This window comes from Hippopotamus amphibius, chromosome 1, assembly GCF_030028045.1.
Source record: "Hippopotamus amphibius kiboko isolate mHipAmp2 chromosome 1, mHipAmp2.hap2, whole genome shotgun sequence".
Classification (NCBI taxonomy): domain Eukaryota; kingdom Metazoa; phylum Chordata; class Mammalia; order Artiodactyla; family Hippopotamidae; genus Hippopotamus; species Hippopotamus amphibius.
In genome coordinates this window covers 50604196-50618729 of record NC_080186.1, presented here as the reverse complement: position 1 = coordinate 50618729, position 14534 = coordinate 50604196, and the positions used below count along the sequence as shown (strand labels likewise).

At 39.7% G+C, this 14534-nt stretch overlaps 1 protein-coding gene across 3 annotated transcripts in view; it reads right to left on the bottom strand.

The window, feature by feature from the left end:
- Positions 1 to 12632, bottom strand: part of HOOK1 (hook microtubule tethering protein 1) — a 65198-nt gene extending 52566 nt beyond the window's left edge. For 2 of the 3 annotated variants that reach the window (XM_057712607.1, XM_057712614.1), the window contains exons 1-2: positions 12394 to 12632; positions 5356 to 5441 (exon numbers count right to left, since the gene is read on the bottom strand). In XM_057712607.1, the coding sequence (XP_057568590.1) occupies positions 5356 to 5441; positions 12394 to 12456 (149 nt within the window). In that variant the 5' untranslated portion in view covers positions 12457 to 12632. Of the gene's footprint in view, positions 1 to 5355; positions 5442 to 6629; positions 6685 to 12393 lie in introns of all 3 variants that reach the window. The other variant, XM_057712615.1, reaches the window with a different exon arrangement.
- Positions 12633 to 14534: the final 1902 nt, after the last annotated feature.

Sequence of the window (14534 nt, the reverse complement as noted above, 5' to 3'; positions counted from 1 at the left end):
GGCTAAAGGTATAAATGGCATATTTCTAATCAGTAATTTACCTGAAAAGACTGAATTTATTTAGTCAATGAGTCAAAACTCTCAAAGTAAATTTAGTTTCTTTTGACATCAGTTTAAGTTAAAGACGTATGCCAATTGTAATGGTTAAGTTTATGTGTCAATTTGGCAAAGCCCCAGCACCTGTATATTTGGTCAAATATGCTTGGATGTTGTAGTGAAGATGTATTTTAGATGAGATTAACATTTAAATCAGTAGGCTTTGAGAACAGTTGATTATCCGCCACAATGTGGGTGGGCCTCACCCAATCAGTTGAAGGCCTTAAGAAAAAGACTGACTCCCTTGAGAAAGAGCAAATTCTGCCAGTAGACTGCTTGTTGACTCTAGCTGCAACATCAATTCTTCCCTAGACCTCCAGCCTGGTGGTCTACCTACTCTGTGGATTTTGGAGTTTCCAGCCTGCATAATCACCTGAGCCAATTCTTAAATCTCTCTCTCATCGTGTGTGTGTGTGTGTGTGTGTGTGTGTGTGTGTGTGTGTGTGTGTGTGTGTGTGTGTGTGTGTGTGTGTGTGTACAGTCTATTGTATATATATCACATCTTATTGGTTCTATTTGGAGAACCCTGACTACTATACTTGTCTTCTAACTGATCCTAAGAAAATCTTCATATATAATTCCATAATTCTATAATTCCATTGTAATTACCCTTAGAAAATGGATCTAGAGATAACTACTCTAGTGTTTCCTCCCTTTGTCTTTCATTCCTACTTGTCTTCCTTCCCATCTCAAATCAACTTTAGCCCTGCTCAGGCTGCTACAGCAAAATACCACAGACTACATGGTTTAAACAACAGAAATTTATTCTTCACAGTTTTGGAGGCTGGAAGTTCAAAATCAAAGTGCTAGCTAGGTACATTTCATTCTGAGATCCCTAGGTGCTACCATCATGCTGTGTGCTCAGATGACCTCTTCTTTGTATGTTTATAGACAGAGAGTGAGCTTTCTGAATTCTCTTCTTATAAGGAGTTCAATCCTACTGGATCATGTTTCCCCATTTTTATGACCTCATTTAACTTTAATTACTTCCTTATAGGGCCCATCTCCAATACAGTTACACTGGGGGTTAGGGCTTCAACATAAGAATTTTAAAGGGACACAAACATTCAGTCCATAATACCCTAACTGAGAAACACTTTCTAACTTCTCCATAAAAATATATCTCTTGCTTTCTTTTTTATAAACAAATCCATCCTCCTGAAACAATTATAATGGAAGCCAACCTTTCCCACTACTAAACTTGATATCCAACCTCAGAACATTCAGGACATACCCTTCTTTTACTTTTTTGCACTGCCACATCTACATGCCTTAACTAGACTCTTGGCCCCAATAATTAGCTCCTTTTTTCTAATATTTCCCAGAACTTCAATGAAACTGAAGAGACACCAAATAAGAAAGACTAAGGAAGTGAAATGTGGTCCAATTGTTTTTTTTTTTAATAAATTTATTTATTTATTTATTTATTTATTTATTTTATTGGCTGTGTTGGGTCTTTTTTGCTGTGCGCGGGCTTTCTTTTTAGTTGCGGTGAGTGGGGGCTACTCTTCGTTGTGGTGTGCGGGCTGCTCATTGCCGTGGCTTTTCTTGTTGCGGAGCACAGGCTCTAGGCTCGTGGGCTTCAGCAGTTGCAGCACATGGGCTCAACAGTTGTGGCTCACGGGCTCTAAAGCACAGGCTCAATAGTTGTGGCACACGGGCTTAGTTGCTTCGCGGCATGTGGGATCTTCCTGGAGCAGGGATCGAACCCGTGTCCCCCGCATTGGCAGGCGGATTCTCAACCACTGCACCACCTAGGAAGCCCCCAATTGTTTTCTAATAAAATCAAGTAAAAAACACTACAGGATTATTTTTTAACTCCACCCATGGACTTTGTCTTCACAATTCTACCAACTAAATATAGGTAGTAATTAACACCTACTGGTTACTAGACACAACATAGTTGTGTTGCTTCAGTGGACACCCTGACACCATTCTTCTTTAATAATCAAAACGCCTTGTGCACTTAACACATCAAACTGTGATCTGTACGTTGGACCTGAACATCTGACCTCTCATTTATTAAGACTCCAAGGTAAAAATCTATCAGGAGGGGTTCAAGATACTAGACTATAATGATTAAGGTTGACTGAGGGCACAGGCTTGAGTCAGGCCAAAGTGATAAAAATCCGAGCTTTGTTATTTTCCTCATTATTTGATGTTACTGAAATCATTTCACCTTTATAAACCTGTTTCCTCATCTATAAATTAAGGATAAAAATAATGCTTACCTCACAAAACAGTAGTAAAAATTAAATAAAATACCATATGTAGAGGGTATACAACATCTTACATTTAGTAAATACATTGGCTATCATGATTTATTATTTTAAATGCTCAAATATCTGCTGAATGAATGAATGGACAAGTAAGTGCATGATACCTGAAGTCTCTGGATATTCTACATTCTGTCTCCTTCTTCTCCCTCTTGTAAAAATGTCTAGTCAAAGATGATAGGACAAAAACAGAGAAGGTATCTGGTGCTTTAAGGTGACAAAACTAAGCCTTTCTTTCCGGGGAAGTAGCATGCACTATTTACAGCTGTTATGGGTTGAATTATGTCCCCCAAAATAATATGTTCAAGCCCTAACCCCTACTACCTATGAATGTAACCTTTTTTGGAAACAGGGTCTTTGCAGATGTAATCAAGTTAAGATGAGGTCATACTAAATTAGGGTGGACTCTAATCCATCACGACTGGTGTCCTTCTAAGAAAAGGAGAAGAGACACAGCAGGAAGACAGCAGTGTGAAGAAGGAGACACAGATTGGAATTATGACACCTGAAACTAAGGGATGCCTGGGGCTACCAGGGACTAGAAGCAGCAAGGAAGGATCTTGATCTCGGGGTTTTGAATGGAGCATGGTCTAGCCAGAAGGCTGGTCTTCTAACCTCCTGAACTCTGAAAGAACAAACTTTTGTTGTTTTAAGCCACTTAGTCTGTGGCACTTTCTTATGGAAACCACAGGAAATGAATACAGTTGTAGTTATAATTTTCCCCCCATGTGTCTTTAAAATAAAAGTTTCTGCATTTAAAAAAGAGATACATATTATGTATTCAGACTAAAGATAACAATGAAAGAACTGTAGAATCCTAGCAACAATTCTATGACTCCCATGTCTAAGTCATACACTTTGTGAACTGATTTTTAAGATTTTATTATTTAGAAGCATATCTGCCTCAGGTAACTAATGAAAGAATTATTCATTAGATTTTGCTACTTCCTTAAAAAGCAAACTTTTCCTTCTCAATTTCAGTAACAACTTTGATGTGAGTCACAACAGCCATCAATGTAATACATAATAAATTGGAACATATATAAAGTGCTTTTAAGTGTTCAAAGAAATAAGGTAAAATTTGCTTTTTTTAGCAGGAATATGATACACTGACCAAACTAGGGGGAAACGTGTGCTATAAGTTTCACTGTCTGGATTCAGACTTCTGAAAAGCTTACAAAAGTGGAAAGGGGTTCAAAAAGAAAAATAAATTTAAACTGAATTTTATATGATTAGGAGGTATAGACATCTAAGTACAAAAATATGCAAAAATAGGCAAATGAAGCAAAAAAGAGTTTTAGGCCCAATTTTAGGTCACTATCATTTGTTTTATGAAGAATGAGAGCTTTCTGATTGGTTGGCTATTTTATTATTCCTGCAGAAAAGCTATTAGAAGACAGTAAGAGACAAAAGAGAGAGTAAAGAAAAGAAAAATCAGAGAGAGGATCAGCAATAACAACAGAAGCCAACACATTATGTAAAAATGAGTTGGTGATAAAGGATAGAGTTTAACTAAAACTGACCTGACCCTACACTAAACATCAGGTACAGTGCTAGCATATAAGAAGTCAAAGAGCCATATGTATCACCATATAACAGTAAAGACAGGTCTCATCTACTGTGTTGCACTGTAAAGCTATTAAAGACACTTCAACACATATAAATGACATCTTTGGATGGCACTGTTGAAGTGAGTGAACACTCACTGGCCTTACATCTATACCAACACCCACAAGAATGAGAAAAGGCCAGGTCATACATCCTAATGACAAAAAACAATGACGACTTCCCCAAATCATCAAGAAAGGACCATGTTCTTAGTTCTGACCAATTAAATCACTTTGAAACCAATTAGGGCATAAATAAATATAATAATTAAGAAACATTTTTAAGAAAGCTGGGGAGTAAGGCATATTTTAGAATGACTACCAAAAAAAACGTTAACATGCTAAAGTTATCTTTTAGTGTTAATCTTGAGTTAACCATAAAATCTGTCTATTCAAATTAGATCATTTTGAAGATTCCAAGTAACTAAGGTTATGATACTGTTTGAAGTTGTTTTTCTAAGAATGGTAAAGAATTTTTTCTAACCCATCTATAGGGTTTTTCAATGTCAATCACAAAAAAACCTTTACAAAATAATGGCAATAATTAAATAAATGACTTCTGATATAGAAAACCATGTAGCAGAGAGAGGATTCTGGTCTCATTGAAGATATATTACCATGAATGTAAGCTAATACAAAATCAGTATGACAATTAATAAATTATGACTACAGAATTGGCCCTGTTTGTCCTATTAAGAGTACAGCTCATATTGTAGATATTATAACCCTAATACTTATACAATGTTTGGCAAAAATTATGAAATAATGGATTTAGGAACTTTCTATGTTCTATAATCATATAAAAGGGGCCCAACCCGAAAGAATCACTTTACTGGTTAAGGTACCCAGCATTTGTGACTTAAAATGTCATTTATGCAACATTTCATTATTGGTGGAGTCATACAATTATGGTTATTATTTCAAAAATAGATTTTAAATTCAATATTTTTTCCAAATCCAGTATTTCATGTTTCAATTACCTCAAAAATAATAATCTCCATGTATTGATACATTAAGATGACAACAGTATAACTGAAGGAAACATTACAGTACAAGAAATTATGTCACTCATTTAACCTGTTTCTTTCCCAGTAACTATAACTTATGAACATGACCAGAACAAGTTTAAAATTAACATCTCTTGAATAAATAAGAATCCTGATTGCTCATTTAATTAAGATGTATCTCTATGAACAAGTAAGAAATAATCAGGTGGTAAAAGTTTTTGTTCCCTACATGCCACAAGACCTTGATACCATATGCCTGTCATCACTGGAAAGGATAAAGTTTCAATAACCTTTAGAATACGAGTCTAAATTTTCTTCTTTGAAATTGAATTTACAATTATTCCAGGAAGAGCCTGGAACACTACTTACATTTGATGAAGAACCTGTGCCATGGCGACTCCATTAGTCAGCTGTTTGACATCCTGACAAGGTGCAGCAGTATTGAATGTCTGCAGCTACAACGACATAAAGCAAGTTATTTCACTGCCTTACTCCCTGCCCCCCTCGACTTATATATATGAATGCACACCAGAGAGAAAACTTTTTGTTTAAATTCAAAACACTGCCAAACAAATGAAACTATACTAATACGTTTCTAGGACTGTGTTATTTTTATAAGAATAAATACTTAACATTTCATAAAATCATTCTTATACCTAAATCAGTCAAATACACTGATGTCATGTATGAACTACTTCAGAATTTCTGAAAAACACGTAGAACTCTTAAAGACTGACAAAAACAAAATGGTGTTTTATCAATTTTTAGGAGAATAACATCCGAAGAGGAACTTTAAGATAACTTAACATCTGCAAGTTAAAATTTCACTCATCACTTGGTAGGAAAACAAAAGCTAGAAATGTCAAGTCTAAAACTACCTAGTTAATCGATGAGCTCTAAATAAGGCAGGGCTTCTGCCTGCTACCAACAGCTACCCATAGAGCATGAACAGTCCAGGGCCCACCTATCATGTCAAGTTGTACCTATCTAGTCTGGCTTTAGATACTACTAACTTTTCAAATCTCTATTTGTTAAACATTCATGTACATTTTAAAAACAGAAGTGAAACAGTGGCAACTCTTCCTAATAAGCAAATACGAGACAAAGGAATTTTTTGAAAGCAAATTACAACAGAGCTAAAATGGATCATATACTTTCTAGAAATCTAATCTCAATCCATAAAGACCTCAAATTAAATATACTATGATTCTCTATTCCCACACATATTCATCTCCTTTACTATTCAATTATGATTCCTTAGTTTACCACCACAATACACCTTTAGCGGTTGTATTTTGAGATTCTACAAATTTGTCTCCATTATCCTAATACAGCATGAAAGTATGACACAAACTTCTGTCTCCATTATCCTAATACAGCATGGATGTATGACACAAACTATGTAAATCTAGCCACAGTTACTTTCAAAGCACAAAGATAAAGATACTTTACTGAGCTTCTACTCTACGTAGGGCACTGTAGTATAGGATGGAGTTACAAGAGAAAATCACCAGGTTTCCAACTCTTCAATCCAGAGTTAAAGTGAGGAGAAAAAGACACAAATCATTTGTAGAAGACGCCACTTCTAGTCTTATGACTGCAGTATGCACAAAATGTTCTGAAACATACGAGGGTCAACTAACCTAATTAGGGCTTGCACTCAGGACAGACTTCTTAGAGATGATTCCAATGCATTGTCTTGAGTAAAGAAAGGGCCAGGGGAAGGAAGTTTCAGGAAATAGCAACATGATAAAAGCACAATACAAGAAAAGAAATGGTATCTTTAGGTAACATGCAGTTCAGTATCGCTGGGTTTCTTTGCATGTTCAGTGCTAAGGGAGAAAACCAAGGGGGTAAAAAACAGGCACAGGTCAAAACTCGGGGCCATGGCAAGAAACTTGGAATTATCCTTAATGGTATTATCTACATCATGGGGAAACAGTAGAACAGTTTCTACTTCATAAGAATGGTTGTCAGAGTTAAATAAATTAGCAAACACAGTGTACTTAGATCAGTGCCTGACACATGGTACAAACTCAACAGCTGTTAGCACATTAGCTATGAGTCATGGTTTCTCAAAGTGTGGAGTCTAAGAACAACATGTATCAGAATCTCCAGACAAATTAAATCAGAAAATCCCCAAGTGATTCTTATGCACATCAATTTTTTAGAACCATTGCTCTGGGTGATAAAGAATCACTGAAAAGTAACAAGAGACATCTTTAGTATGTTTTGGATAGCAGCAAGAGTGACACAGAAACAGGGAGAGAGTAGCTTTATGCTTGCATCAGTTAGAAGGCTCCTGCAATAGTTTTTTGATACCATGGAATGCTAAGATTAGTTAGGGTCATGCTGACTGAGAGGACAGTGTGAATTCATGGAATATTTAAAACATAAAATAAGAAGGATTTTGCAGTTGGGTGGACATACAAGGAAGAAAAACCCCAGGATTTTGGGCATCTTTAAAAGGAAGATAATCATATACTTTTGGGTAAATTGTGGCTCCACTTTTCAACCCTTCCTACTTACACTTTACATCATCAAGTTGCTACAAAATGGATATGATTAGTGATTTTAAAAAGACAATTTCATAAGACACAGAATATTAGGCAACTTACTAAAGAAATATATGTAAAAGGAGTGCCTCGTGAGTGCCTCATGGCCCACCACGCCCAGATTAAGATCAATTTCTCCTTTTTACCACCATGAAGACTGTTTCTTGGAAGCTCTTAAACTAGTTGCAAAATAAATTAGAAAACAGAGAATGTCATTTCATTTGGCTAAAATGAAAGACTTTATAACCAAGAAGTGTGAATAAATTATAAAGCTTGGTGGGGGGAGTGAAGCCAAAGCAGCAGGACAAAAGAAAATGTACTCTTTCAGACTACTCTTCATAGAGGTGAAGAGACAAAAGTGTTTTGGTGAGGGACCCAAAAGGACAAACAGGGCTTCCATCACTAAACACAGTGCTCTGGAAAATAGCATCTTATTTTCTTCTTTTTTTTATTTTATTTTTATTTTTTTTTGTTCTTTATTCAAATATAATTGCTTTACACTCTTGTACCAGCTTTTGAGGTACACTAAAGTGAATCTGCTGTATTTATACATATATCCCCATATCCCCTCCCTCCTGCGACTCCCTCCCACCCTCTCTGTCCTGGCCCTCTAAGGCATCACCCATCATGGAGTTGATCTCCCTTTGTTATACAGCAACTTCCCACTAGCTATCTGTTTTACAGTTGGTAGCGTATACATGTCTATGCTACTCTCTCACTTCGTCCCAGCTTCCCCTTCGCCCCCCACCCCCTCTTCATTTTTAAATAAAGCAGCAATCAGAAATGTGGAAATGCTGTTCCTGAACTGCTTCAATATAAAAGTCAAAGAAATCAAGGAAGAAAGGGGGTTTTCACCACTGATAGCCAACAAAACCTCAACTTTGGGTCAACTCTATTCTCAAATTCTCTTCCTTCAGCTGCTCTTTTCAGAAAGAGGATCACTGCTTTGAGTTTTAAGATCTTCATAGAAATCATTCAGCCTTGCTTTTTTTTTTTGTTTGGTAATTTGGGCATATATTCAGTATTAGTTTTTCCTTTACCTGCCTGTCAAAGTCAAAGAATGCAAGAACCAAGTGAACCATTAAGAAAAACCTAGTCCAACACTCTAATTTTACTGATGAAATTAAAGTCCAAAGATTTTAAATTTTCAAATGTCACAGAGCCAAGAGGCAGAAATAAATTTATGTTCACACATGTACTTTGAATGCTCTCCACCATGTAAATGATGCCCAAATTTACCCCTCAGCCCTGAATTTTTTGCTAAGTAGCAGTATAACATTTCTAGGAACTAATTATTTTAAGATGAGTTCCAAATCATAAAATATAACTTCTAAAAAAACTGCCAAAACAGGCATCTCTTCACCTAACCAACTTTTCTTGATGACTTCTCTGTTAAGGATGGTTCTATTATCCTAGAACAATGTCCAGCACTGAAAGAACACAGTTTACTACCAGCTGTTTTCTCAACTCCATCATAACTTTTTATAACTTTTCTCATATATCTCCTACAACTTTCCCTCAACATGTAACATTACTTAGCTTGGAAGGGAGCACATTAAGAGTCCAGGGATATCATGACAAACATGTCTTCCATTACCTTCTCTCAATCTATCATCAAAGAAGACTATTTACATTATTGCTAGGGGTTCTTCCCTGTGTCTGGAAAACTCATTTCCTCTGATTTCTACTTGCTGAAATTCATCAAGCCTCTATGAGACAGTTAAAAATTTATCCTAGGTATCTACAAAAACCTATATACTTAGTGGTGAAATAATGAATGGTGAAATACTAGTCTCTGATGTCAGGACCAAGACAAGGATATTTACTAACATCACTTCGATTCAATGTTGTGCTGCAGATCCTAGTCAGTTTTTGTTCCTGGGGTGCAGAAACAGGTCAGACAAGAGCTCCAACCCCAAAGTGCAAACGAGATGACTTCAGAAAATGTTGTGTTACAAACACAACAAAAAGCGGTTAACAGGTTACAATGGGATAGAAGTAGGGGACAGGTAGGTCACTCACTGTCACAGAGTGTCTCTGAAAGATGACAAGAGACCCAAGAATTGAATGGTGAGAAGCCAGCCAGCCGCTGGAAGAGCTAGAAGGATATTTTAGATAGAGGGAAGAGAAGTTAAAAAAACTCTGATGCATTAGAAAAAAAAATGCTTAACTTCCTCAAGAAGCAGAAGGTCAGTGTAGCATGGTGGGCGTGGAGGAGTGTGGCATGAGGGCAGTCTGCAGAAAGCTGGGGAGGTGAGGTAACACCAACAATGCAATGGCTGGTGATCAGCAAAGTTCACTTGGAATCATCCAGAGAGGTAAAGAAAAGCCTAGAGGCAGGAACCTAAGAAACTAAGGCAGAAGATAATTTCAAAAAGGAACCATCAATTAAGATAAGGATAATATAATAGTTCCCAGTTTGCCAAACCCAGTAAGTGAAGGCCTTAGAGGAAAGAACTGCAATGGGCTGAGGAGTAAATAAAAGTTCAGAAAGTATAAAAGATGAGTATTTAAAAATGCAAGAAATATGACTGTGAAGGAAAGGGGGGCAATATAGTGTGATTTTAATAGGTAGTGATGGCTCTTTATTTTTTCTTTTTAAGAGAGGGAAGATTTGAGCAAGTTTACATGTAGAGAGGAAGAAGCTAATGGAAAGGAAAAATAAATACCGAAAGGGGATAAATAAGGAGCAAAGTTTTAGAAGAGGTGGAAGGGGTGGATCTAGAGCCAGAGCCAAAGATAAGGAGGAGGTCGTTTTCCTGATGGGGAGAAAGGTTGGGGCTCAAACAGTGTGCTGATAAAGGTTTGCAAAGAGAAGCCGAAGAGGAACTGTGTGGTTATTCTTAATCATAAAGCTGGGCAGCGTATGGGAACAGGAGGATTTGGCTGTAGCAGCATTTGAGTGGCAACAGTCTGCACGTTAATTGCGTTTTCTCCATAGTGTTTCAGCAGCCTGAGAGAGAACTGGAGAAGCAAACAACCAATTATCCTCTGTCATCCATGATTCCTTACCATTCCTTATGTTACAAATAATATTTTTACATGGGACTTCCCTGGAGGTCCAGTTCTTAAGATGCCACGCTCCCAAAGCAAGGGGAACCGGTTCGATCCCTCATGGGGGGAATTAAGATCCTGCGTGCCGCAGACAAAAAAATAAAATTAAATTGAAATAATATTTTTATAGTTTTTAAGGAATTCTGCTTTCCATTTTAAAAAATACACAGCTCTGCCTACCACATCAATTAAAATTGAAAATTCTTTGATTATTCTTGATATCTTTCTTCCTCAGTGTCTTATACAAAGTAGGAACTTCACCATTTATTAATACTGATTAAAACAATGGATATAGTCACAAAATATTTTAAATTTTGAAATACAATTCAAGAAAATCCTATACTTCACCACCAACTCTCATATAAGTCAATGACATCATAAAGACTAAGTTTACTAGGTAAGTCAGATATTTAGAGCAACAATGCAACAGACTGGGATACACCCTTTAACCAGTCACTTGTTAAATAAACCACATCATTAGAAGTAATGTTGCCTTGTTTCATGACAGCCGTAAATACGGCATCTAAACTCCAATACTTCTTTTAAGTGAAATTACAGATGAACAGTTAGCTAATTATTTTTAACTCAGAAACCCCAGATGCTGCCATTCTAATAAAGCAAAAGCTATTCACCGCCAAAGTGTAAAGGTTGCTTTACATTATGGTTATTTCCAATATACTTCACACATTGCCAGAAACCTTCCCTGATTTCTCATTCTTTTGAATTACATGCATTGAGAGACAGATAGGGAATCTCATCAACCAATTACCACCTCCTAATCCAGTCTGTTTACATTCCATTCTGCACACACTCCCCTACACAAAACTAAACTGGGTTAGGGATGAGCATCATTGACAGCACCTTGTGGACCATCGAGCATCAACCTTGCCCAACATGGGTTAGAAGCCACACCTGAATGTCAGCTCTCTCGTATCGCTGAGCACCTCCAAAAAGTGAAACATTGTTTTGCTGACGGGAATACTGGGGACAGATCCTTCCCTTCCAAACCCAACACAAATTAATAGAAATACTAAACGCGGTTAAAGTGCAAATGAAAAGTGCTAAGTTTTTTTGTTTTTTGTTTTTTTCCGTCCAGGAAAGTGCTTGTCCATTGGAAGCGGAGGGGAACCAGGGAGAAAAAGGGAATACGATCCCGGACCGCCAACATATCTCCAGATCCATGCAGGAAATACGTGGAAATATCTCTTTTAAGCGGCTTCTACAAAAATGGATGTCCTGGGGTCAGGGAAAAGCACTGGTCCACGAACTAAAACCACCTCTTGGCCACCTGTGTCCAAGTAGAGCAAGGTGGTTGCAGTGGGAGGGGAGTTTCAGAGGGGATCTTCACTCCCAAGTGGTACAAAGGTCCCTATGGGAAGGCTATTCAGCACACGGAAGGCAAGGGTGTCGGTGGCCCAGAAAGCCTAGGGCGTGGGCGCAGGGCAGGGGGAGAAAATGGGACAGCAGGGAGTAAAGGGATGGGCGCTCGGCTCCCGCCACAGCTGTCAGGAGCACGACCAGGGCGGCAGGACGAGCCTCCTCCGTCCCGCCTCCCAGAGCTCCCTTTACCCTCCCCCCGCCCTCAAAGACAGAAACACACGCACACTGTCGGACGCACACCTGCCCCGCGACCCGCAGGTGGCACTCTCGCGGTTAAGGGCGACTGCAGGCGCGGAGGGCAAGGCGCGGCGTCCGGGGCGCAGGTGGTCCCCGCTGCGCCGCAGGCTCACCTGGGAGGACCTGGCACCTCAGGGAACTCGCCGCGGCCCCCTGGCCCCCCTCACCCCCTCATACTCACCCAGATGATGAGGCTGTCGCACAGCGGCAGCTCGGACTGCGGAAGCGGCTGCGTCTCTTCCATGGCCGGGACTGCCGTCGACTACACCGCTGACACCCACACCTCCCTCCTCCCCGCACTCCCCCGGGAGCCGGCGTCGAGGACCTGCTCGCCCGCCGCGAAAGCTCGGTAGCGAGGCCCAGCGCCCGCGCCGCTCACGCGCGAAGCTTTGCGCAGCCGACGTCGCCGCGTAACCCCCTCCTCGCCGCTGCCCCCGCCCCGCCCCGCCCCGCTCTGCTCGCAGTACACCCCCCCCCCCCGGTCTGGCCCGAGCAGCGCCGCACGGCACCTGAGCCCCGCCCCCACCCCCCCTCCCCTCCCCTCCCCGCTCTCCTCCCACCCGTCCTTCCCACGCCGGCACACCTCTCCCCGCCGCACTGAGTGACCTGGGCGAGCACCAGTCACAAAGAAGAGAGGCGCCGGGAGGGACGGGTGGGGCGGGGAGGGGGCGGGAAGAGCGGGAATAGGTTGAGCAGGAGGGATTGCTGATTGGACGCGCCCTCTTGGCCTTCGACCAATCAACGTAAGACAAGACGGAGCCTCCTAGAGAGAGCGCGACCTAGTGGGAAGGGGTTTGTGACCTGGCAGGTGCTGTTAAGGCGTGGGGCAGCGAGTGCGCGTGCGCGGTGGGGCACTGGCGAGGCAGAAGCGGCCGCGGGGGCCTAAGGGTATACGTAGGGCCGGCTAGGGCATCTTCCCACCTCCTTCCTCACCCGTAGGGCAGCTCCTGGCTACACCTGTGGAGACACGCACACTGCTTCCACAACGTCTTCAGAAATAGATCCTACCCGTGAATAAAAACCACTCCAGATAGGGAGAGGTGATTTTCTTCTAGACGGTCATTAGAAGAGAATATTTTAATTTGCAGATATGGCAAAGAAATGTGTTTCCTATGGGGGGGGGGATGCTTTAAAGCTGCTTAAATCAAATATGCTCTCACGAGATCAAAAACCATGGGCAATTTTATTTTAACTGGGGCAAAAGGGAAGACCGTTTTCAGGTAGGAAATGAAAAATGAAATGATCTTTTAGTTTTCAGAAAACGTGGACGATATCAATGTACAATGTTTATTTTTCTTTGACGGTTGAAAACTTGGCTTTTCTGAGAATGTTGATGGGTGAGGGGGAGGTGTAAAATTGGAAGCTCTCCAAGGTACTGATATACAGCTTAGGCTATTGAAATGGGCTGGAATATTATTAGTCTTGCTGTTGATTTCCATCACTTCACTCATTCATAAACTCATCAGTTCATGCTCTGTGTAAAAATGCAGCTGGCTCATTTACATTACTGCATCTTTATATTTAGACATTGAAACTTTCAAACTGATGGATGACTGCAATTAAAAGCCCCCCAATATAAATCAGTCTCATTCTAAAAATACAGTGCATGCATTTGCTATTGAGTCCCTTAACATTATTCCAGAACTTTCTTACCCTGTGTGGAGTCATTTTATATTTCTGGACACTAGCAACATTAGTAATATGCCTTAATGAAAAGTAAAAGATCTAGGAATTGAAGACCTGGCTTGAGTCTTGACTTTACTCCTCACTGGCAATGATGACAGCTTTCTCCTGTGGAACCCAACCTCCACATTCCTAAAATAATGTTAATGGCACTAACCTGCCCTGTGTACCTCACGGGGCAAAAATGTTACTGGATGTGGAAGATTTTTGTGAATTAAAAACTCCTTTGCAAATATGAGAACACATCACTAAGAGCCACTGGTGATTAAACTACTCTAAGTATTTAAGAAGAGTAACTGAGGGGCAATTGAGTTATCCTTCTGGGCTCTATACAAGCAGAGAATAGATCCTCAGGGAAGGATGCCCAATTCTCTTCATGATACTAGATCTAATGGGAAAATATGTGAAGGACATGATTGTGAATTCAGAGAAGAAGAAATACAAATATTTCGAACAGATATGAAAAGTTAGAAAAGTGCAAAACATGAATTTTTGAATATTTTTCTGGTTTTAATTATAAAATTAGCTTGCATTACATTATACCAGGAGAAAAGATATTAAAAGAAATGCCTAATACAATGTAGGCTGTTATTTTCCAACTGTTGGCATTCATTTCTAAAAGTCAACATCCATATTTAG